The sequence below is a fragment of the Balaenoptera musculus genome, chromosome 1 (assembly GCF_009873245.2).
Source record: "Balaenoptera musculus isolate JJ_BM4_2016_0621 chromosome 1, mBalMus1.pri.v3, whole genome shotgun sequence".
Lineage (NCBI taxonomy): Eukaryota > Metazoa > Chordata > Mammalia > Artiodactyla > Balaenopteridae > Balaenoptera > Balaenoptera musculus.
Genome location: NC_045785.1, coordinates 19839351 through 19862995, shown reverse-complemented (window position 1 = coordinate 19862995; position 23645 = coordinate 19839351). Strand labels below are relative to the sequence as shown.

The 23645-nt window shown below is 38.3% G+C and overlaps 1 protein-coding gene across 1 annotated transcript in view; it reads right to left on the bottom strand.

The window, feature by feature from the left end:
- The window catches only part of MACO1 (macoilin 1), a 55114-nt gene extending 31927 nt beyond the window's left edge, over positions 1–23187 (bottom strand). The window contains 6 exon segments of the mRNA XM_036853583.1: positions 260–438; positions 1975–2098; positions 6446–6494; positions 6496–6573; positions 8140–8281; positions 22916–23187. Coding sequence (XP_036709478.1) covers positions 260–438; positions 1975–2098; positions 6446–6494; positions 6496–6573; positions 8140–8281; positions 22916–22995 — 652 coding nt within the window. The 5' untranslated portion in view covers positions 22996–23187.
- Between the last annotated feature and the right edge of the window lie 458 nt (positions 23188–23645).

Here is a 23645-nt window from a genome sequence, read left to right as displayed (position 1 = left end):
ATATATAAAAATAATAAAATAAACGTATTTAAAAGCACATGGCCTTTAGACACTAGGTAGAAAACATCACGCACATTCTGTATTTCATGACCAAACAAAGCAACAGCCCTGAAGAGGCACACCAGAAAACAGGAAAAGCCTTGGTAATTTTCCAGAGCCCTAGCAACTTTTCTGAAAAAACAAAACAAAACAAAACAAAACCTGACAGACAAAATAATGACTAACCTATTGAGTCAATAGCTTTAGAGTAAAGACCTACCTTCCTCGGCCTCTTTTTCTTGCTTTTGTAGCATCTGTTGCTCTGGGGGGAGGGCTTGTTGAAGAAGCTGCATGTAAAATTCGTTCTCTTTTTGCACTTCCTTTTGCTTCCTCAACCGCATTTTGTAGCTTACATAACTTTTGAAGCCAAAGCCCAAAGTCACCACAGGGTACCCAATACTAGAAAGAAGACAATCCCGCCAGTAATTGTAAGTTAAAAACAAACAACACGTGCATCAAGCACATGAGGACACCTATGACTGAAATTAAGAAATAAATTCTAGATGATGATGACAGTTGAGCATTCAGTAAACACACACGTAGTGTGTAATGCGTGCTGTGGAAATCAGAGGCAGCTGGCACGTAGAACAAACCCCCAGGGAACAGCAGGACTGCTGGACCGTAAGAGGCTGCCCATCAGACTTTGGCATTCTTCAAATGAACTCAAGGAGTTACCGAAGGGACTGATGGATACAGTGGCTAATGTCTTTGATTAACACTGAACTGCCTTATGCATGATTAGAACTTAGGCATCTGTATGCTTTTAAAAACTAACAGGGTAGAGATTTTATGAGCGGTCATAAGTAAACATTACAAGTGTTAAAAAATCAAAAGGACATCATTTGGTTTTTAATACTAGAAGACAGGGTCAAATTCAGGTGACTAATCTTCTTGCTGCCTGAGGGGTACTGTCACCAGCTATTCCTGGAAAATTAGTTCATACATAAACACTCTACCAAACATAAATTCAAGCATCATTTAACTAAGTATCTGATGTTATCAGTGCCAACATTTGGTTTGTACCAACGAATTAAACCAGCTGTACTTACAACTCTAATCTCTGGGATAAAAAGTTGAAATATTTTCATTCAACTCATCAGTCTGTCTAATATTTCAAAGTCTCTGAAAACACTGTTGAAACTCATATTAAGCTTCATTAACATGAAAACAACAATTATAATTAGTCTAAACCTGATCACACCACAAATTTAAAGTGACAAGTTTTACTGACCAGGTTTATTTAATTCACTTGTTTGTGAAAAGACTTCAAACATATTGGAAACTATTTTTTTGTTGTTGATTCCTATTTGTTTTGGTTTCTGCCATAAATATTAGCAAAAATTGGTGTATTTAAAAGAAATATACAGTACGTGGTTATTTCCGCAATAGATATAAACAAGAATCAAGCTCATTTTAAAACACGTTTCATGGCTTAAGGTTAAAAATAATATTCCTTAAAAAATTATTAATATTCTCTTACTTTTGTAAATAGGCAAAGGAAACTGTAAATTCACTTAAGCTCCATGAAATAGCCATATATTTCATTAAGACTTTTTGGAATCATTATCTGATTACAATAAAAATAGATAACATGTATCAGACACCTATGTGCTTGGCATTAAGTTAAACACTTTACATATATCACCTTATTTCATCTTTCCCATGACACCCCATGAGACAGGTTCCCAACATATAGGTAAGAGAACTAAGGCTTAGAGAGGGTGACATATCCAAGGCAACAAAGCTGTAAGGGGGCAGAGCTGGGATTCAAATACCCATCTGCCTGACTAGAGGGCTCATGTTCTTTACCACACCATGTTACGTTGTCTTCTGGATTCATGTAATATCTTTGAGAAAAAATTTACAATTGAAATTACCATTCTACATTGAAAACACTGAATTGGATTACAGATTAAGAATACACATAATACTCACCAGTGAGCAGCAAATGGACGACAAAGGTCTACATGAAAATTTTTGAGATCTTTAAATCTAATTGCTGCTTCAATATAAACAAAGAGTATCCAGAGGGATACTGTGGGCAAACACACTCCCCTTTCTGTGGGAAAGCAGCAGAGAGACAAGCATCAATGAAACATTAACTAATATAACAGATGGGTTGTTTGGGAGACTGGTTCAACTACAGTAACTTTAAGACTTTCAAACTCGGGACTTCCCTGGTGGCACAGTGATTAAGACTCCGCGCTCCCAATGCAGGGGTCCTGCGTTTGATCCCTGGTCAGGGAACTAGATCCCACATGCATGCTGAAACTAAGAGTTCGCATGCCACAACTAAGGAGCCCGTGAGCCACAACTAAAGAGCCCACCTGCTGCAACTAAGACCCAGCGCAACCAAATAAATAAATTTAAAAAAAAAGACTTTCAAACTAATTAAAAAGCAATATGATCCAAACTGAAAGCTTCTGTATGACAAAAGATGCCTGGAATCATAGACAAAAATAAAAACAAGCATTCCGGCAGAAAATATTTACAATATATGTAAAACAAAGAAGTCATAGCCCTAGCATACAAAGAGCTCCTACAAATCAATAAAAAGTCAACTGAAGAAAAAAATTTGAAAGCCATAAAAGAAAAAATATAGATGGCTAAAAAACATGTGAAAAGATGCCAACTTCATTACTGATTAGGGAGATAAAAATTTTTTAAATGAGACTCTATTATTTTAACCTATCAGATAAAGCAAAAATTTTAAAGATGGGTAATAGTATAGGGAAGATATGTGAAAGCCTTCCTTCTCATACTCAGCAATAATATAAATTGGGGCAACTTTCTTAGAAGGCAATTTGGCAGTATAATTAAAAATACTTATATCTTTGACCCAGAAATTCCAATTCCAGGAATTTACCCTACAGAAATACAAAAGAGCCCTGGGAAAAATGTATAAGAATATTCAATGTATTATTTGCAATAGCAAAAATTAGGATTTAGAATTAACTTAAATGCCTATCAACAGGAACTATTTAATTATGATAAATCTATATAATGAAATATGATGCAGCTTTTCAAAAGGATGAAGATCTGTACTACCATAAAATGATATGTAAAAAAACACAAATTCTTAAGTAAGAATGAGTTACAGCAGTAAGGAATGTTTCTGACATTTAAGTATTACTCAAAAAATTTTTTTTCTTAACTACGAGCTCATATTCCTTCTGTAATTAAAAACAATTTTCAATGTAGGAAAAAGCAACTTGCAATAGAATAAATAAAACTCAAATAATGAGATAATTTTCACTGGGCTTTAGAATCAAAGTCTGTAGGCTATGTCCATCTATGTCAGGACATGACTAATAATGAGATATTTCATGAAGATAGACCACAAAGGCATGAGATCCGCTAACTCTGGAAAGATCTCCTTTGAGACCATATAAAGCTAGCAAGTTACAGAAGAGAGAACTGGAGGGAAAACTCAGTGACCTGAAGAACTAAATGGCTTTTTTCTAAGATTCTTTGGGATGAAACACAAGAAAAATTATAGCATCTTGGTACTAGAAAGATGATCACTTAGTCCAACTTTCATTTTATGGAAGAGTAAAGTGAGGCCCAGAGTTTATACAAATTGGGTCCAAATCACAGAGATAATAAGGAATCTGCTTCTAAGGAGAACCTAAATGCCCATAGACCTAGTCCATAAGGTAAGAAGATACTCAAAGCTCTGTGAAGGCAGCTAATGGTCTCAACCATTCTTACAGATTTAATGTACTGGAAAAAGGGTATTTTCACAATGTAGGAAGACAAACAGCAACCCTTAGGATAATGCATTTTCAATTTCATTTCAAAATGCATTTTAAAAAATGTATATTCTGTACTCCCTATATTAATTTCTAAAGTTATCATAAACAAAATAAGCATATTACAGAAAAAACAGAAAAATTTGGATAAACTACCCATATTTCTACACCTATCAAATAAATAAAATCAAACCACGTTGAAAATATTTTTGAGCTAGTATAATAGTTATGTTGTACATACAGTTTTTTTTTAGGTATTCTTTTGGCTTCTGTTATGTATGTATGTATGTATGTATGTATTTAGGTCATGCTGTGCGGCATGTGGGATCTTAGTTCCCCAACCAGGGATCGAACACGTGTCCTCTGCAGTGGAAGCATGGAGTCTTAACCACTGGACCTCCAGGGTAGTCCTGTACATACAGTTTTATATCCTGTTTTCTCCCTCTTAATAGCAAGGAAAAAAATTAATGATATAATATTTTCACTCTTTTGTGGCAATATATAATTTCATCAACCATTCCTAATATTCTTAAGAAACATTTAAAATTTTAACAACTGAAAGAGAAATTAACCCCAACCTATAAAAACTGCACTTATATTTATTGGGCCTAATAAGAACACAAAGTTAGTTTTTTTTGTTCACTAATCATTCCAAATTAAAACATACTTCATAACTTAGGTATTCCAACATGCATTTCTGAGCCTAGAGCTAAAGAGAGGCCAATATCATTTATAACATTAGCTTCATTGCTGCCCTGTGGGTCACCCACTGAACTCCAATAGGTTCTATTAATAGTTATATGAGTAGTTTTTTCTCAACTATTAAGACATTATTAAAGTAATTTAGGGAATCATTATAGTTCATCAGAGTCAGAGATTATCTGAGCTCAAAGGCTCCCTTAAACACTGTCTAGATTACCCTACCCTCACATGACAAAGAAGAAGCTGAGACCTAGAGAGAATGACAAGTATAAAGGGCAACTCACTCGAAACTGAGGGCCAGGACAAGGAAATACAAGTAAAAACTGGTATATAGGAAAATCACTTTAACTAGAGGAAAGCAGACTAAGGAACCAGCATGCTAGCTTATAAATTCAGTCAGATATGAGAGAGCGCTGAAGATGGAGAAAACAATGCTCAAAGTGGATACTTTAAATAACAGAGCTGAATTGTGTCTTCTAACATGGGACAACATCATCCTTATAGCATTTAGAGAAGAGAATGAATGTTGCTCCAGAGAGCTTTTATTAGTTGGTGCTCCAACAGCGGTCAAAATTCTACAGGTTGCAGCTGGGCCTAGGAATCAAGTTTCATGCAGCTTTGCAGAGAAATGTGACGATCTGAGAGCCAATCATCACATCCCCATGCGTCCCATGTGCAGGCTTCATAGTGGACTGGAGTTATCAAAACATCTCAGCTCATCTTAGTTTGTAATAGCAAAAGAATAGCTCTAAGAAGAAGGGAGGTGGCTATGTAGCTCCACTCAAGTCAGAACATACCTGAAATAGTACATTTTGGTTTAGAGAGCCACTAAGAACTAGGGAGATCAGAATGGTGCAAGTGCTTAAAATAACATACAAGGAAAAGCTGATAAAATCGGAGATGCTTTGTCTACAGAAAAGAAGACAAGAGGATATGACAGTGTCTTTAAGGCTCTAAAGAAATGTTAACGTGGATGGAAGATTACACTCATTCAGAGTGGCTCTAATGCAGGGGTCCAATGTTTGGACTAGAGGGATGGTCTGTAAGCCCTTTAAAATTAAAAAAAAATTTTTTCTGTATATTCCTATCTGTTTTTCTGGGGAAAGCCCTTTATATCCTCTAAGTGATCAGTGAGTCCCAAGACAGTCAAGACATGCTGGGTCAAAAGTGTAAGGAGGAAAATTCTGGCTCAGTAGGAGGAAGAATTTTCTATTCCAGTTGCCCCAAAACAACAGTAGTAAGTTCCTTGTCACTAGATTTTCAATCAGAGATTAAAGCACCATGTGCCAGGGATGCTGTGGGGACTCTTATGCCAAATAAGGGTTCAACTAAATGACTTCTGACATTCCTTTCAATACTGAAGCTGAAGGAACATTCTTCCTATTTGGCACATGGCTGTCTTCAAGTCCACCTAAATAAAAACTGCTTCAACTTTTTTTAAAAAATGGATATCTGCATAATGAGAGTTGGTAACTGAAATGTCTACAATCAAAATATCAAATCATAAAGGCTTAAAGTTTTGATTCAATAATAAAAAAAATATTTTAAAGGTATATTATAATCTATTATGAAAAGGGGTCTTTAAAATGTCCACATTTATACATTACCAAATGTAAAATAGATAGCAAGTGGGAAGCAGTAGCACAGCACAGGGAGATGAGCTTGGTGCTTTGTGACCACCTAGAGGGGTGGGATAGGGAGGGTGGGAGGGAGATGCAAGAGGGAGGGGATATGGGGATATACGTATACATATAGCTGATTCACTTTGTTATACCGCAGAAACTAACACAACATTGTAAAGCAATTATACTCCAATAAAGATGTTAAAAAAAGGATTAAAAAAAAAATGTTCACATTAAACTCAACTCTAAATAATTTATTCAAGGAAATCACCACATTAAAAAAGTTTGAATCTAAGATTTCTATCCATCTAAGAAACCATTAAAACTTACCTGTGTGCCATACGTACTGAACCCACACATATGTACTAGCAGCAAAAAAAAAGCCATTGTATGGGGATGAACAGCAGACATATTATATTTGACGTGAATGCTACACAAACAAAAAATACTGAGAAGGCCTAAAGGGAAAAACAAAATAAAAAACATATCTTAGAACATGTTAATTTCAAACAGAGATTATTAAAAGCACGTTGGACAAAATCTCTGAAACTGCTATGCAATAACTACAGAACAAGTTACAACAGGAAATTTTAAATATTTAAAATCACCCATATAAAAAGTAGTCGTTAATTTAGCATTAAAGAGTAATCCTATTTATGGCCTCATATCATGAAGAACTGGACCAGAACAAATTGAGGTTGATTCACAGTGAGTTTACTTGGACTCCACAGGTGAGTTACCTAAAAGAAACAGAATTTTAACACAGAAAAGGCTCCTCTCTCCTCACAAAATATTACTAAAGAGACTCATTCTTAAAGGATAGGCTGTTGGAGCACAGATGAAACACAACTGTGGCAAGAATTACACTGATGTTCATAATTTTAACAATGCAGCTTCCTCTGGACACATCATTATCTATTACTAACAGGACATGAGCTCGAAACCATCTTTTCAAGGCATGGATTTGCTCTGACCAAAGCACCAGGCCTGGGTAGAAGAGGTACAGGTTTAAGATGTGGCTCTGGAACACAACAGAACTACAGGTCAACCAAGGGAGCAAGCCCAGGCCTATGCCCTTGCTCTAATCCAGTAGTTCTCAAAACATGATCTGGGGATCCCTGGGGATCTCTGAGATCCTTTCAGGGAGTCTTCCAGGTAAATAATTTCATAATAATACTAAGGCATTATCTGCCTCTTTCATGCTCATTTACTCAGGAGTAGGGTGGTGTCTTCTAGAAGTTACACGATACGTGATATTGTAATCACCTGAGTTCACAAGTAGATATGAAAATCCAGCTGTCTTCTATTAAGCCAGACATTAGAGAGATTTTCAAAAATGTAGTCAATCTTCTAATTTTTTTTGTTTTGGAAAATAGTTATTTTTCATTTTAAACTGTAATGTGTATTAACATGTAACGGGTTTATTATTGCTATTCTTAAGTGAATTAAGTATTCAATTTTTATTTTAAATTTAAATTTTATTTTATTTTAAATAAAAATTTAAATTTTTTATTTTTATTTAAATTAAATAAGTATTAAAATTTTTTCCAGTTTTAATTTCTAATATAGTAAAAATAGATAGATGTAACCTACATAAATAAAAGCTTTTTGGAGTCCTCAATAGTTGTTAAGAGTGTAAAGGATGTGGAGCCCAAAAAGTTTGAGAACCACTGCTCTAACTCGAACCCAGTCACTAAGCCAGTGATAGTGGCTCCAGAGGTACTTCAGAGTAGAACTGGGCAATTACTGCTTTATCCACTACTCTGTCTTCCTCCTGAAATCCTCCCTCCCTCCCCTTCTTTTCACTGGAATGGTAGAGGAGGGAGGATAATGATTTGATCAGTGGGTTTAGACAAAATAGCCTTAAAGGCTAGTTTCAGTCCACAGACCCTGTTACTCAATACAGTCACCTAAGTATTGCTAATAAAATGTACTTTAAACAGTTTCACTATCGGTTATTGAAGACTTTCTTAGAAGGGTAAATAAATCTTTTACACTTGAAAAATATATATTAATAAACATACCAGTCCCTGGTATCTGAAGGAATCATAGACGCTTCTGATGAAAAGCCAAAATGGCCACAGGTATTCAAATCTGAACTCCAGGACAAAATCTGCCAGGAGGACAAGTGCCCACACTACCAGGAATTTCAGGTATAAAAACGTACTGCAAAATATAAAAGAATTCAAGGTCATTTGTGAAGAGCTAGAAAAAGAAAATTCACTGCTTTATTTAAAAAGAGACAAAAAATATCTTCCTATACTATGAAAACAATGGAGATAAAGGACAAAAAGAGATGCTGCCGTGGCCCACCTAAATTTTAAAAGCTCTGGTGTTCATTCTGAGACCCACAACTATCAAAATAAGATGATGACCCAAAATGCTTAATTCCATTTAAGATGGAAAAGGCCCATTTAAATCTCACCACTATTTTTAAATGTGCTAAGTATCTGACTTCAAAATACCGCAACACTCTCAAAATTACAGCTTTCAAGCTGTTCTTCATTAGAAGAAATGTCATGGTTGAGTGGCTTGAAATTTACTGTTTCCCCACCCCTCAACATCTGTTTGAAGAGTCTTTGAAATTCTTGATGCACATCCCTACACGCTTGAAGAATTCTGTCTTTTTCCCCCCATTTCTCCTCTTGCCTCTCTCTATAGTATTCATCTGAATTAACCAAACAAAAACCAAATGACTTCCCAAACAGACAGAAATTAACTTAGGGAGCAGATGCCAATCACTTCTAAGGGCTGTGAGGGTACCAAAATGTACATTAAAGAAAAAAACCCTGAAAGATCCCAGCCTTGCTCTAGCTGAGATGTTAATGTGTGCTCCCACTTCCCTTTGGACTTACGTTAAACAGAAACACACCCTGGTAAGCCAGTCAGAACACATATTTAACCACTGTGATATCTCAAAGCAAGGTAAGGACCTGGATTAAAAAATATATTTTTCATATAATCTAAAAGCCCATTCTTCTAATTCATTAGTTGTATCATAGATAACAGAAGCTTTCAGACTCTACCTATTAATAAGCCCCTAATCCTAGGTCTTTAATCTGGTCAATTCTGGAGCAGGTTAAATTTAGGTATTTTTTTTTAAAGGTTTTCTAAGATACACAGATGGGAAGTACCTAAAATTCACTTTGACTCGGGCAACAGCCTTGCATGGTGTTTTGCAATACAAACATTCCAATATTGCTGATTAAATTAGCTGTCTGAATTTACAACATGAACAATAAAATCAAAACTTTTAATAAATAATTTTGAAATATATTAAAATAAGGTACAAAAAGACTTACATTCTTGGGGGTAAAATTAACAAAAGCAGGATCCAGCACTGAGGATTCTTTCTATGCCCTATAAAGCCACACAGGTAAAAGATGTCAAGAACAGACACATATGACCCTTAATGTTACAGTATCATAATGATACATAATTTGCAACTAGGGTCAATTTCTAATACTAATTTTTGGTAGAACTTCTTTGGGCATGACAATAAGTTTTGATTAAGAGGTTTGCTGTAGAATCAAGGAACCCAAGGCAAACCACAACACAAGCTTGAATCTTTTTTTTTTTTCCCATATATTTCTTTATTTATTTAGAGGCTGCATTTGATCTTCATTGATGCGCGCGGGCTTTCGCTAGCTGTAGCGAGCGGGGGCTACTCTTTGTTGCGGTGCACGGGCTTCTCACTGCGGTGGCTTCTCTTGTTGCGAAGCATGGGCTCTAGGCGCGTGGGCTTCAGTAGTTGTGGCACGCAGGCTCAGTAGTTGTGGCTCGCAGGCTCTAGAGCACAGGCTCAGTAGTTGTGGCGCACGGGCTTATTTGCTCCGTGGCCATGTGGGATCTTCCCAGATCAGGGCTCGAACCCACGTCCCCTGCGTTGGCAGGCGGATTCTTAACCAGTGCGCCACCAGGGAAGTCCACAAGCTTGAATCTTAAGTCCCACCTTTTAGTTTCATTTCATTAGAGTCATGTTAGCCAGATGAGGACAGAGCTCTCATTCTCATTCATTAAATCCATCACTGATCCAGTGGAGAGTAAGGCATAGTTTGTTAGAAAGAACAACTGAGCCACGCAGGCATTCAGTAGCACAAATCTAGTTTGAAGCTAGATTTCCAAGCTTGGCTTTAAAAGTGAAAGGTTTTTTCCTTGTTTCTAGAATTGTTTCTAGGTTTTAAAGAAGAAATAATAGCCTTTCATCCATATTCCTAAGGCATTTAAGAAATGGCATGGAAATATATTTACTTCTCTGATGAATCCTTCTCCCATGGGGCTGTGTCTGGAATGTAGCCGAATAAGACATGGTGGGTGCCTCATCATGTCTAGTTGTCGCTATTCCCCAAGTGGAGAAGACAGAGTTCTACCAGCTGCTCTCTGCCCCAAATGCTCCCAAGCATGGCAGGATCCTAGTCTAGCTGGCAACATACCATTTCACTGTTTAGAAAGCATTATCCTAAGAATGGCAGCCTGTTGAATACTTTTTAATAACTCAATCATTTAAACCTAAGGCATTACAAAAACGATCATCTCTGTTACAGTGACTACTCATTTTCAATTCTGTAACTTCAAGGGGGTTCCTTTTTATATATTTAATTTCTTTTCAAACAGCTGCTTTCATACCTCTGATGTTCCTGGACACCCAATTCTTATGGAGTCACAGTTTGGAAGTACAGATATCTAAGGAAACTTGATCTTTCACAAACATGTGCTATACCCTCAGCTTTCCTCAGGCTCCCCTTCTAGGTGGGCCTGCCTCTAAAATCAAGAGGCAATCTTAATTAACAGTTGATTTTACTCTAGGACTAGTTTTAAACTTTATAGATTCATTTCAATCTAATAGAGTTTTAGAAAGTTTAAGACAGTTGCCTGATTCAGTATTCACTGAGCCTTCTATATCAGTAAGTTATGCCTATCATCCTTCTATAGGTACATGTACAAAAGTTAAAAGACAAGTAAACTAAAATGACTGCTCATCAGTGTAAAAAACCTGACTAATTCCTTTCCTTCCATACTCTGAAGGTCGTAAGATTTTGCCAAATCCAAAGAGATGACATTCTAAAGGGGGAGAAAATTTTAGACAGGGTTTTTTAAAAAAATAAATTTATTTATTTTATTTATTTTTATTTTTCGCTGCATTGGGTCTTCGTTGCTGCACGCAGGCTTTCTCTAGTTGCGGCGAGCGGGGGTTACTCTTCATTGCAGTGCACGGGCTTATCATCGTGGTGGATTCTCTTGTTGCGGAGCACGGGCTCTAGACGCACAGGCTTCAGTAGTTGTGGCATGCGGGCTTCAGTAGTTGTGGCTCGTGGGCTCTAGAGCGCAGGCTCAGTAGTTGTGGCACATGGGCTTAGTTGCTCTGCAGCACGTGGGATCTTCCCGGACCAGGGCTTGAATCCGTGTCCCCTGCGTTGGCAGGCGGATTATTAACCACTGTGCCACCAGTGAAGTCCCTAGACAGGGTTTTAAACCCTTAACATTCCAAAATATTTCTTTTAAACCATGACAAAAATATGATTAAATATAAAATATTTTTATATATATAGTTCATAATATGACTTATGGCTAACTTGCTGTTACTTTAATTCTCTGATCCAAATAAATTTACTAATTACTATAAAATATCTTGAACAAAAATTTAAAGCATAATTGCAACAAAAAGATACTTTCCATAATAATATATTGAAAGAAGGGCAGACCAATAATGTCTTCTGATGGTCTGATTAGCTTCTACTCTGGCTGCCAGTGAAATACAGAAGAGATATGCAAACATTAGGCTTAATGGTGGACTCTTTCACAGTGGATATTAACTATGGGATTCTTTTTTCCCATTCCATTCCCAATAGAACTCCCCATTCTATTCCTACCCTTGCCATTTACAACCATTTTTTAAAATTGAATCTACTTAGCAATGCCCTCCATCTATGGATTAATCACCTATGATTAATGAGAAGTAGTATTGAACATTCTTCTTTTTCCATGTAAAGTGCACCTTCTCTCTAGTATCTCTAGCTGCTTGTCACTTAGATCATTTTCTGGAGCTCATATAATTACCACAGGGTGGCCATCAATCCTCAGTACCTGACCTTTTCCCTAGGCAGACTAATGGCCATTTAGTTCACTTGGGCCTCGCCACAGAAATGAGTCTGTGGAACATTTCACTGGCTGTGCTAGTAGTCACCTATCACAATCCCCAGCTTTCCTGTCCTCTCCGTAACAGCAACTGTGAATCCCTTTTACCTTTCAGTATGTAGCATGATACTTCTTGAAACAAAGTGCTTTGTCTCTACTGTTATTGAATACGTCTCCCTATTGGACATCACCTCCAGAATGTTTGCCCAGCCTCTTGTCCAGCTGGTATCCTGCAAAGGCTTATTATATGTAATTACAGTTTTGCTACTCAAAGTGTGGTCCATGGACCAGCAGCATCAGCATCATGTATGAGCTTTTCAGGAAAGCAGTATTTCAGGGCCCACCCCAGGTCTATTTAATCTAAGGCTGTGTATTAACCAGATCCCTAGACCCTTTGTGCATACATTAAAATTTGAGAAGTATTGGTTTATTGCATAAACTTCTCATAGTCATAGAACTTCCACTGAATTCCACAATTTCTCAGAAAGAAGACAACGATCTACTCAGATCATCAGTACTTATCTCCAAACTGTTAGTTGTCCATCCCTCAACTGGGAATATTCCAACTGTTCAGGGTTAATTCTTCCATTTTTCTACATTTCTTTCTGAGTCACAGACAAGATCCTAACCTAAATACAACTTTAACTAAATGAAGCACTTCCATTACTACTTATCCTTCAGCACGCAGCATGAACATCATTTCTTCAAAAAAGGCCTCCCTGACCCCACAGTAAAGACTGTTACCCCATTATATGTTCATACAGCATCCTGTACCACAAGAATATTATAATTAAATAACATTTTGTATAACTAATTGTTTAAATGTAAAGTCCACAAGAAGAACAAAGGAGCTGCCCATTTTGTTCCCTGCTTTATTCTCAATGCCCAGCACAGAACCCTGCACACCAGAGAAACTTAACAAATAGTTGTTGAATGAATGACCTGCCATGCATAAGAATGTTTAGGACCAATAGTAGGGCTTTTATCAAAGCACACACTTACAGTGAAGGTAGAGGGAAAGATGATGCACAGGTGACTAAGAAGGGTGACTGAACAAAGCAACACCAACAAAGATAACAAATACAGCTTCTGCCTGAAGGATTACCATGCACCTGCTCCCAATCTGTTCTCACTATTTTTCCACTAGGAAGAAAGAAATCTTATCAGCCTTGCTCTTCATGCCAGACTATCACTCCATTTAGCCTACCTGCCACTGGTTCTGACTACTGTGGGGGTCCTCAAAGTATCTTCTATTGAGCCTAACATTAAAGAAACCTGCAAAAATGTAAAACCACACCACTCTTCTCATGCATTTATTATTGTTATTTTTATAGGAACTAGTAATTATTCAAAATTTTTGTCTTAATTTCTAATCCAGTAAAAATTTTTAGATATAACCCATACAAACCAAAGCTCTTTGGGATTCTCAATCACTTTTAAGAGTATAAAGTGGTCCCAAGACAAAAAATTTGAGGAACAGTGGTCTACAGAAAGTTGTGCATGAGCCTCAAGACTAGAACCACTGCCACGTTCTGCAACCACATCCTTGTGTAAAATCCAGAAAAGGGGAGCAGCGTGAGAAGACCTAAGCTGTTCTGTACTTTTCTTTTCTATTCTGGGCCTCCTGCAGACTGCAAAGAAAACCATTCTAGAGTCAATCACTCACACACACACACACACACTTATATACATACACAGCCACTGGAATGACAAATCTAACAGTGTGAAGTATGTCCAATTTAAAAAGAAAAAAACCCTAGAATGGAAATCACTAAAAAAGCTTTTAAGAATTGTGTTGTATAGTAGTTTTCTAAAGTACTATATGACTATTAAGATATCAGGAACAAGTAGTGTAACCTAATGCAACTGGAAAGTTTAAAGTTTTAGAATTTCTGCTTCAAAAACACTGTTAATAGTGCGGACTCTATGGGGTTTGGGATTAAAAGAGGTAAAGAAGACATCAGGAGAAAGAAGACAACCCACAGGCCCTAAAAAATTGTGTTAACATTGTACAAGCATTAGAAATTCATTTTATAAACGAATCAAGTATTATGCTTCATATCTTTAATAGTAATAATCATCTACCTAATCATACCTTATGTTTATATCGCACTTGTGTAACTCTTCCAAAAGCTTTCATATTATCTCATTTTATCCTTACAACTATGACATAAGAAAGGCAGTTATTATCATTTTATAGGAAAGAAACCTGAGGAACAGGGAACTAACAGGCTGCAGGACACTGTTGAAAGAGCACAGGAATGGAAGTCAGGAGACTGCAGAGAACAGAGTGAATTCTACATGCACTGCTGTGTTGCTGCTAAAAAATTATAAATAAATTTCTATGTAAAGAAATGGACACAAGATTAAATAAGGAGAAAAACCAAGAAACTTTTGTGTAAAACAGAGTTCTATTTTTGTTAAGAAAGAAATATATATGTTTGTTTATATGGATCAAAGAAGAAACCATACTTATAAATTATCTAACAGTGCTCATTCCAGAGCAAGAGGACTAAGCTCTTTTATGTTATACTTACACATTGTCATACTGCTTTAATTTTTTATAACAAGCACGTATTACTTTTATTTTCTTAACTCTTCATTTTGAAATAGTTTTAGACTTACAGAAAAGCTGCCAAAATAATACAAAGAACTCCCTTATATCTTTCCACCCAGATTTCACAAATGATAAAACATTTTCTCAAGTTTCTATCATTCTCCCCCTATATATGTATACATAGTTTTTTTCCTGAACTATTTGAAAATAATTTGCAGACATAATGTTCCCTTACTCCCTAATTTCTTGAAAACAAGAATATTTTCTTATATAACCACAGCACAATTATCAAAATCAGGAAATTAACACTGATACAGTACTATTATCTGATCTACAGAAGTTATTCAAATTTCAGTAATGAACTCACTAATGTCCTTTATAGCAACAGATAGATAGACTGATCCATTGATCAATCAATCCCAGTCCAGAATCACATTTTGCATCGTTGTCACACCTATACTGGATTATTTAATGGAAAAGAGATTCTCATTTTGTGAAGGAAAAAAGATTAATGGCCTTGCACAAGACACTCCTGGTACCTGTTGCTTCACCTGAAAAATAAAGATAATGACACCTGTCCTTCATGTAGTAGAGAGTTTGAGAGGACCATAAGAGTTATTACACATAAACACCGTTCAGAAAGGGTGAAGTAGCACAAAAAGTAAAACAAAAAGAGGACAGACTTTGGGGTAAGGCAGATAGAGGTCTCTGTCAAGTGGTGAAACCTCCTGTAATCTCAGTTTCCTCACCTGTGAAACTGAAGCTAATATCCTTACTGGAACTAAATAAGAGAATGAAGGTAAAATTATAATAGTAACAGCAAACAACTTTTTGAGCAGCTCTGTGTCAGGCACTATGTTAAGTATTTTACGTGACTTATCTCAATTATCCTTATAACAATCCTATAAAGTAGGTAATATTATTTACTATCTTCATTTTACAGATGAGAAAACTGAGGGTTAAAGCAGGTAGATGACTTCTTCAAGATCAAATAACTAGTGTCGGGGACATTAATTGAACACAAGTTCATATGATGTTAAAGCCCATATGCTTATCCATCACATTGGACTTTCTCATCTCTTACTAAATGTTTGATAAATATTATTTCCCATCTTTATATCCCTTTGTGTATACATATTCAAGTTACATAATTCTTTTTTTAAAATAAATTTATTTATTTATTTATTTATTTTATTTTTGGCTGCGTTGGGTCCTTGTTGCTGCGCACGGGCTTTCTCTAGCTGTCGTGAGCAGGGGCTACTCTTCGTTGTGGTGCGCGGGCTTCTCATTGCGATGGCTTCTCTTGTTGCAGAGCACGTGCTCTAGGCACGTGGGCTTCAGTAGCTGTGGCTTGCGGGCTCTAGAGCTCAGGCTCAGTAGTTGCGGTGCTCGGGCTTAGTTGCTCCGCAGCATGTGGGATCTTCCCGGACCAGGGACAGAACCCGTGTCCCCTGCATTGGCAGGTGGATTCTTAACCACTGCGCCACCAGGGAAGCCCCCAAGTTACATAATTCTTTAATTCTCCAAGAGAACCAAGTTTTAAAAAAATGAGCAGATGTGCTTTATGAAAGAATAAACACTCAGTACCTTAATTCATAAACTATGAATTTGTAAACACACTATGAAGCTCTGCAGAAAAAGACGTTAAAAAGTCAAATGCTCTTTACAGAAACAGCTATGGCACAAAAGATGGGACAATTCAAGACTGCTTTCCAACAATATTCATACTCATAGAATGGTCATTGTAAAAGAGAAACATGTAATTTAAAAATAAAAAGACAACTCATTTTTTAAAAAGCCAAAAACACAATGAACCATGAGGTATAGTTTGTCAAGTCTAGAAAAAGACAAGAAAATAATACTTATTACACCTGAGACAGAAGACTCCAGCCTTAGTATTTCTCTCATCTGAGACAGGAGTTTTTGTTTGACCATGAACATGGCCCCCATTTTCTCCAGAGCTCGTGACCTCACTATAAGATGGCAAAGTACTGACTTTAGTACTGAGCAGCTTATTTGGTTTTTAAAAGTGTTTTGAAGATGAGCAAAGTAATAATATAATTTAAAAACAGAACGAGATTATTTCTAGCCACCTCCCCTGTTCTGGGTAGGAAACAGATCCCAAACAGCCTTAATGAGTCAGTGATCTCTATGGATAGACCTGAAGTGGACTAGGTGCACCATTTCAATCCACTAAATGCAAAACCTGTAAAACAGAAATGGCAACAGAGGAGATGGGGTGAGGGATAAATTACTTCTGATGTTATAACCCCGTGAGTCAATGTGAGCATATCATCCTTAAGGGCAGCAGAGGAAAAAATACAAAGGAATGAAAGCCAGTGCTATGAAGGGGCTTCAAAGTCTGGGGATGACAGTCATCTGAGAAGGTTGATGAGCTGAGGCCAATTTGATGTCAGTTAAATTAAATGCCAAAATAAAGATAGAAAGCCTCAAAGAATATACTTTAACAGCTGATTACATTTTTTAAAGTTTCCATTACCAGAATGCATATGCCTGAAGGTGAGAGACCTTGAGGAAATAGTCACTCCTCAGGTATTTGAAGAAATCCACGATGGGGAAAAAAAAAAGTCCAGCAGAGGATATGTGTTTCTACTGTTGGTAAGTACCATTCTACTTATGCAGCTTGTTGAGCAGAGAACTTATTTTTCTTCTGGACTTATTTCTTGAAAACTATCCAAGTAAAATAATTACACCCAAATCTGGGAAGCCTAGAGAATAAAGTAAAAACTATATTTGAAGAGCACACTAAATTTCATGAAGAAAAGTAATCCAATTATAGTATTTCACTTTGATCTCAACTAAGTTTATAAAATTTCTATCTGACCCTCCAGACTCCACAAGATACGTGTTATATCTCGTTATAGCCCCTTAAGTATATCATCTGGATGGTAGCCTAGAAAATGACAAAACAAAACACACATACATACACATAAAACCCCAAAGGGTTAATATGGAGGAAATCTGGGAGAAATGGCCAAAGAAAAAGACTCTGGAAATAAAAGTGCTTACAGAACATGGATTGGGTCTACAATATATAGGTATATAGCAAGAAAGTGAAAATAATAAGCTATTAAGTCTACCATTAAAATCAGTCTCCAAATCTAGTGAGGTTCAAGAAAAGCCACGAGGTATCAATGTGAAGGAAAAGGAGAGTATCATTAACAAAACAGGAAGTTTTTAAGCCAATAATCTGGAATAGATCACATTCCCTCCTTTCCCTGCCTCAACACACAGCAGCAACTTAAAGGGATTTTCAAAACATCTAATGAAATGAAACTGCCAAGAATGCTCAGACGAGAAGAATCATAAATGAAAACTGGAGGAAAGGACTTTTTTTTTTAAGGTAGTATACTACTAGCAAAAATTAAGTACAAAATTCCAGTGTGGCAGATTTGTTTCAATGTATTTCACAGAAACTACAAATACAAGGGTTCAGCTGAACACCTCACTAGAGGTGAGTGAAAACATTTCAATTTCTAATTTCTCCATTGTACTTACCCCCCTCCCCAATACCCCTCTAAAACAATATTGCATTTATCACTTTTATGTCAAGTCCAGCATAGTTGAAGTTAAGGCCTACCAAGATTACCAAAATGCTTTTAGGCTGTGAGGTTGCAACACTGGTATCTGGGGTTTCAGTTGCAGAACACATGTACACTCAAGGCAGCCAAGGGTCATGCCAGCCTCCAGTGGCTTTAGTAAGCATAGCCCAAAGGAGTCTAAAACCAGGCTTAGGAAACATCATTAAGGTGGGCAGGAAAAGCAGAGAAGTGAAATCTCTGGAGATCAGATTATTTAGACAAGGGTCTGAAAAAGGAAATTAGGAAGCTGAGAAGTATGTAAACTTTGACCATTTAGAAAGTCAAAGGCCAGAAAACTCCTCTCTGAAATAAGGATGGGAAAAGGTACTGTATATACCAGGAAGTCCCGAGTCCTAAAATGTAAAAGTCAGGTACAGTACTACACTGCTTAAACTTCAGGCAACATACTACAAGGAGAACCCAGCACACCATGACAGGAAGTATCCATAAATCCACCAGTGAAGGAGTGCTTCCTTCAACCACCAGTAACAAAGCTATAAAATAACTTCCTGAAGCTTAAAACACCTGCCTTACTTAAAATTCTTATATTACTTACTTGGGTAAGGAACAATTTTAACTGCAGAGACTTTAAACATAAATGTGTCTGCCTCTGTCTTCTACTCACCACACCTTATCTCCTCATCTTCCTACTAGGGGAGGAGAGGGAGTAGGGAGCCTGGCAAGATGAAAGGTGAATGAACCACCCGGAATTCCCTTAAGCTTTTTAAAATCTACATAGCACTCCAACCCCACTTCACCTGGAGAATCAGTGCATGGAGTAATGAGATATTACTTTTGGGAGCGTCTGGTGCGTGTGTGAAGGCAGACACAGGGAGAGAGTCACTGCCCTAAAACCCGAGGACCTCTGAAATGTTATAGTTAGGTAGAGTTATTCATTTTACTTTCTCTTATTAATAACTTTTTTTCATAATTTCCAAAGTACTTTCATATCTATTTCATTTCAGTTAGAAAATACATATTCCCTCACATAGTGGCAACTGTGTACTTCATCATAAAATAGTACAGGGCAAAATTGTTAATCCATCAGGTGAACCACTAAAACAGCAAGCGAAAATTTAATTCAACTAAAATATTTTTACTTGAACAGAACTCAAAGTTCTTTGGAACCTCAAAACCACTGTACAAATTTAAGAGGGCATTATTATGGCCTCCTAGACTGTAAACTCCTGGAAGACAAGGAACCATGTCTTATCTTGTATCCTCCATAATTACCAAAACAACACAGGTTCTTAAATGAATAGAATGGATTGGCTTATATTCATTTATTTACTAATTCACTTGCTCAACATTTACTGAGGAATGAATTCCTATTCTCTGTCAGGCTCTATACTGGCTCAGATTTTTTGAAAATGACATTGATTTTAGCTCATAATAATATAAAAGAAAATAATCACCATTCCTATTTCCTTTCTCTTATTTTTGATTACTAACTTGACCAGAATAACGTATTTCTATACATTTTAGTTTTCAAATGACGGGCATATATATAAATGTAGGTAATATTAACATAATGTTAAAATCCATTTTCCATCTATCTTGCCCCTGAAACAGAATTCTACCACAGCCATTATAATGACAATAATGATATCATTTGACAATCACCTCAGTCACAGTTGCTGGATTGGAGCCCATGATTAAAAGCATCTCAGCAACAGGATTTTTTTTCAGCAAGACCAAGCAGAAACTGACCCCTTGTTTTGACTACTCAACTTTTGCTTGATAGTTGTACCAAACCTTATGGTCTTTCCTGACTCCTTAAAAATAAAACAAATATGGTAAACTGCGATAACAACTACATGCTAAATAATGTTTGCATGATAGAATTTACAGAGTTTCACAAACTGTACATTATTTTCTCTCAGTCCTCAAAACTCACTCGACAGGTGAGAGAACAGGGGCTCAAAGCGGTGGATGCCCTGCCTATCCCACATGGCAGAGCTGGGACACTGAGCCTGAACCTAGGTCTCCTGACACTCCCAGTCCAGCGCTCTCTTCACCACAGCTGCCTCCTTGCTACGCCAAGCTCAGAGAGCTGTGCAGACTGAGAACATGAAAATAATAAGTCCATGAAAAGTTATGCTGTGAAACAGTAGGTAGTGGTTATCAAAACTGTCAATAGAGCCTGAGAAAAAAACAAAGCTCTCTATTTAGTGAGACAAAAATTGGCCAGACATTGAGAAACAAAATGGGCAATGGTGTGAAAAACAATTTAGTGTAGACTTAAATGTGATGATTAACAGAAATTTGATACTCACAAATCCTCAGACACCTAATTTGTAACTAGCCCACTCATTCTGTCTGCTTTAGAAATAACTGGAAATTTTCTAAATCTTTTTAAAAACAAAATTGCAAAAAAAAAACCCCAACACTATGGTCTTGTTCTTCAGACCATAATACTCCATAATATAATACTCAATAATATAAACTAAGAAACAGATAAGTGAATTGAAACGCTCATGTGATATATGATGCTCCAAGAGAAAAGAAAGTAGAAATATATTTAAGTTTTTTATTAACTTTTAACTTAAAGAATGCCAAATAGAGAAGAGTAAATATATTTGAGAGCTGAAGTACTGTTGGTTTTTTAAACTTTTACAGATGAAACTCTGAATAACTTGCATAGGGCATTTACTATTAACCCTTAGGGTAAGAAAATTCAAATTCCAAAAGTTCATCAGTAAAATAATAGACCTTCATTAGACAATAAATTCACTTCTTCACATTGATGCACACAGATTGAGTGGTTACTATGGGGCAGGTACTAAACTGGGCATATTTGTTCAAATACCAGAGAAGTTGAAATACAACAGAAAACATGTAAACAATATGGGATTCCCAATCTTCTCACTATAAACAGAAGCACATCATCATATGTTACTGTAAATAGCAGCCATTCAAATGGCACGGTTGTCCTTGCTTTACCAACTCTGTTTAATACGCTTTTTCTATTCTTGTGTCACTATTAATATTAAATTGTTCATATCTTTTTCGATAGTCAGGGGGAAAACCCTTCCTTTATTCAAGAATTATAGTGTGTGTAACTTGAAGAGAACTTCCCCCACCCATTAAATCTGTAGGAAAAATGGTTTTTGCTTTTACAGTTTTAGTTTAAATGGCCAGGTTTGATTAATTCAGCATGGATTTTGGCCTGTTTTACTCACTGCTGCACCCTTACTAGCTAGAACAGGGCCTGGCACATAGTACATATATTTGTGTAATGAATGAACTCTTCCTATGATCTATGGCTCATTACATAAGGATACATCTAAAAACTTTTTACTTCAACTGACTTCTTAACCCTTTTAAGCTTGAAATAAAAAAAACACCCAATGTTTACATCGGTCAGCTGCTTGTGGAAAGGAATCATTCTAAATGTGTAAACAGTAGCATGTGCAAGGTGTACAGCTATGCTAAGGCAACTTGGGTGTTATCAGCTACCTCACATATTTCTCTAAGTCCCACAGCTAGAAGAGCTAAACTGTAAAGCACCACCAGGACTCAATTAAGCTTATAGGCACATCCTGAGAATTCTCCTTTGTAAACTAATTACTTCTCCTCTGAAATCATTTCTTTATCAAGGCAGGTACCATTCAGAATTAACATTGTGAGAACCAGAAAATAACAGTCCTACACAAATGTTGCTTAGGGAAGCTGGGATTCTCACTAAGTTGCCCCATGAACCTGTTGTCCTTCTACCCCTCAGTCCTGAATTCAATTTCTATTTAAAGGGACACTACTTTGTTTTTGGAGGATTAAAACAAACTAAAAACAACAACAACAAACCACGCGAGTTTGGAGAAAATCCTTTTTAAAGGGATCGAAGAAAACTATCTGCTTGAAATTGTCAAAATAATGCTGCTGAGAAAATGATCATCACTCCTTCTGAGTCTGGAGCGGGGCCACAGGCCATGATTTGGGGGTATCGGCTTCAGCCCTCGGTGCCAAGTTTGAGATCCCATAAGAGAAGTAAAAGGCGAAAGGGGGCAACGTGGCCACCTGCCCAGTCCGCAGAGGGACCGCGGGGCCACTGTCTGCTCCCAACTTTGTCAGCCTTCCCCCGCACCAATGCATATGGTCTACGCGCCTCCCGACTCAGGCCGGCGACTCCCGGGCCGGAGCGGGCTGGGGGACCAGCGGAGGCCCGTCAGCCCCTAGAGCAGCCCCGAGGGCCCGGCGGCGCGGATGGGGAGGGGGTCACCGCCCCTCCCCCTCGGCGGAGCCCGGACAGTCCCAACGGCGGCGCGGCGGCTCCCTCAGCCCGCGCCCGCCGCGCCCTCCCAGCCCGGCCGGCGGCCCTCGCCACGCCCCGCGCCCTCGGGGCGGACCCCGGCGGGCCGCCCGGGGCCCCATGGGCAGCGCTCCTCCGGGGAGCCCCCGGCAAGGGCGTGAGGCCTAGTCGGGGTTACATAACGGGGCTCGGCCCCTCCAGAGACGGCCGGGGGCCGCGGGGCCCGCGCCGGCGGAGGCGGGGGCGCCGCCGCTCACCTGCCGTAGATGCCCTCGGTGATCCGGTTCCGCTTTAGGGGGCGGCGGAGCTTACTGCAGTCGGCGTTCCGCCGCTTCATCCTCCCGCTGGGGGGCCGGGTGCCCGCGCCGCCGCCGCCTCTCACCTCAGCCGCCGCCGCCGCCGCCGGCCCGCCCCGCGTCGGGCCTGGACTCTACCCCTGGGGCCGGTCACACAGACATGGAGCCAGCACCCGGGGGGAGGGGGTGGGACGAGGAGGTGTGGGCTCAGCGCTTCCTCCGCCTTCGGAAACAAAGAAATGACAATTCCGGGGCCCGCCCGCCCCAGCACCAGCCAGCCGCCTGCCCCGCCTCCTCCGCTCCGACGGACGGCCTTCGGGGCCAATCGAAGGCGCCGCTATGCCGCTGCCGGCCAATCCCAGGGCCCGCTGTGGCAAAACGGACTCTAGAACCCGCCTCTTTGAAGGACAGAAGAGTGCGCCAATCATTACGGTGTCTGGGCCCGAGTCCGAGCCTATCAGAAAAGACTTAAATAGAGGCTTATAAATAGGCCCTATAAATATAACATCCTATATTATGCCTTGTTGCGAAGGAACATTTCATTATTACTGGATTGCATTTCATTGTATTATAATCCACATTAGAGCATACGGTACTGTTTTCATTGTAGGCTATCACTAGCACCCTATGAAATCGCGAGGCCTGGGTTTGCGGCATGTGCGTATCTGGGCTGAACTGTGCTCCAGTCAGT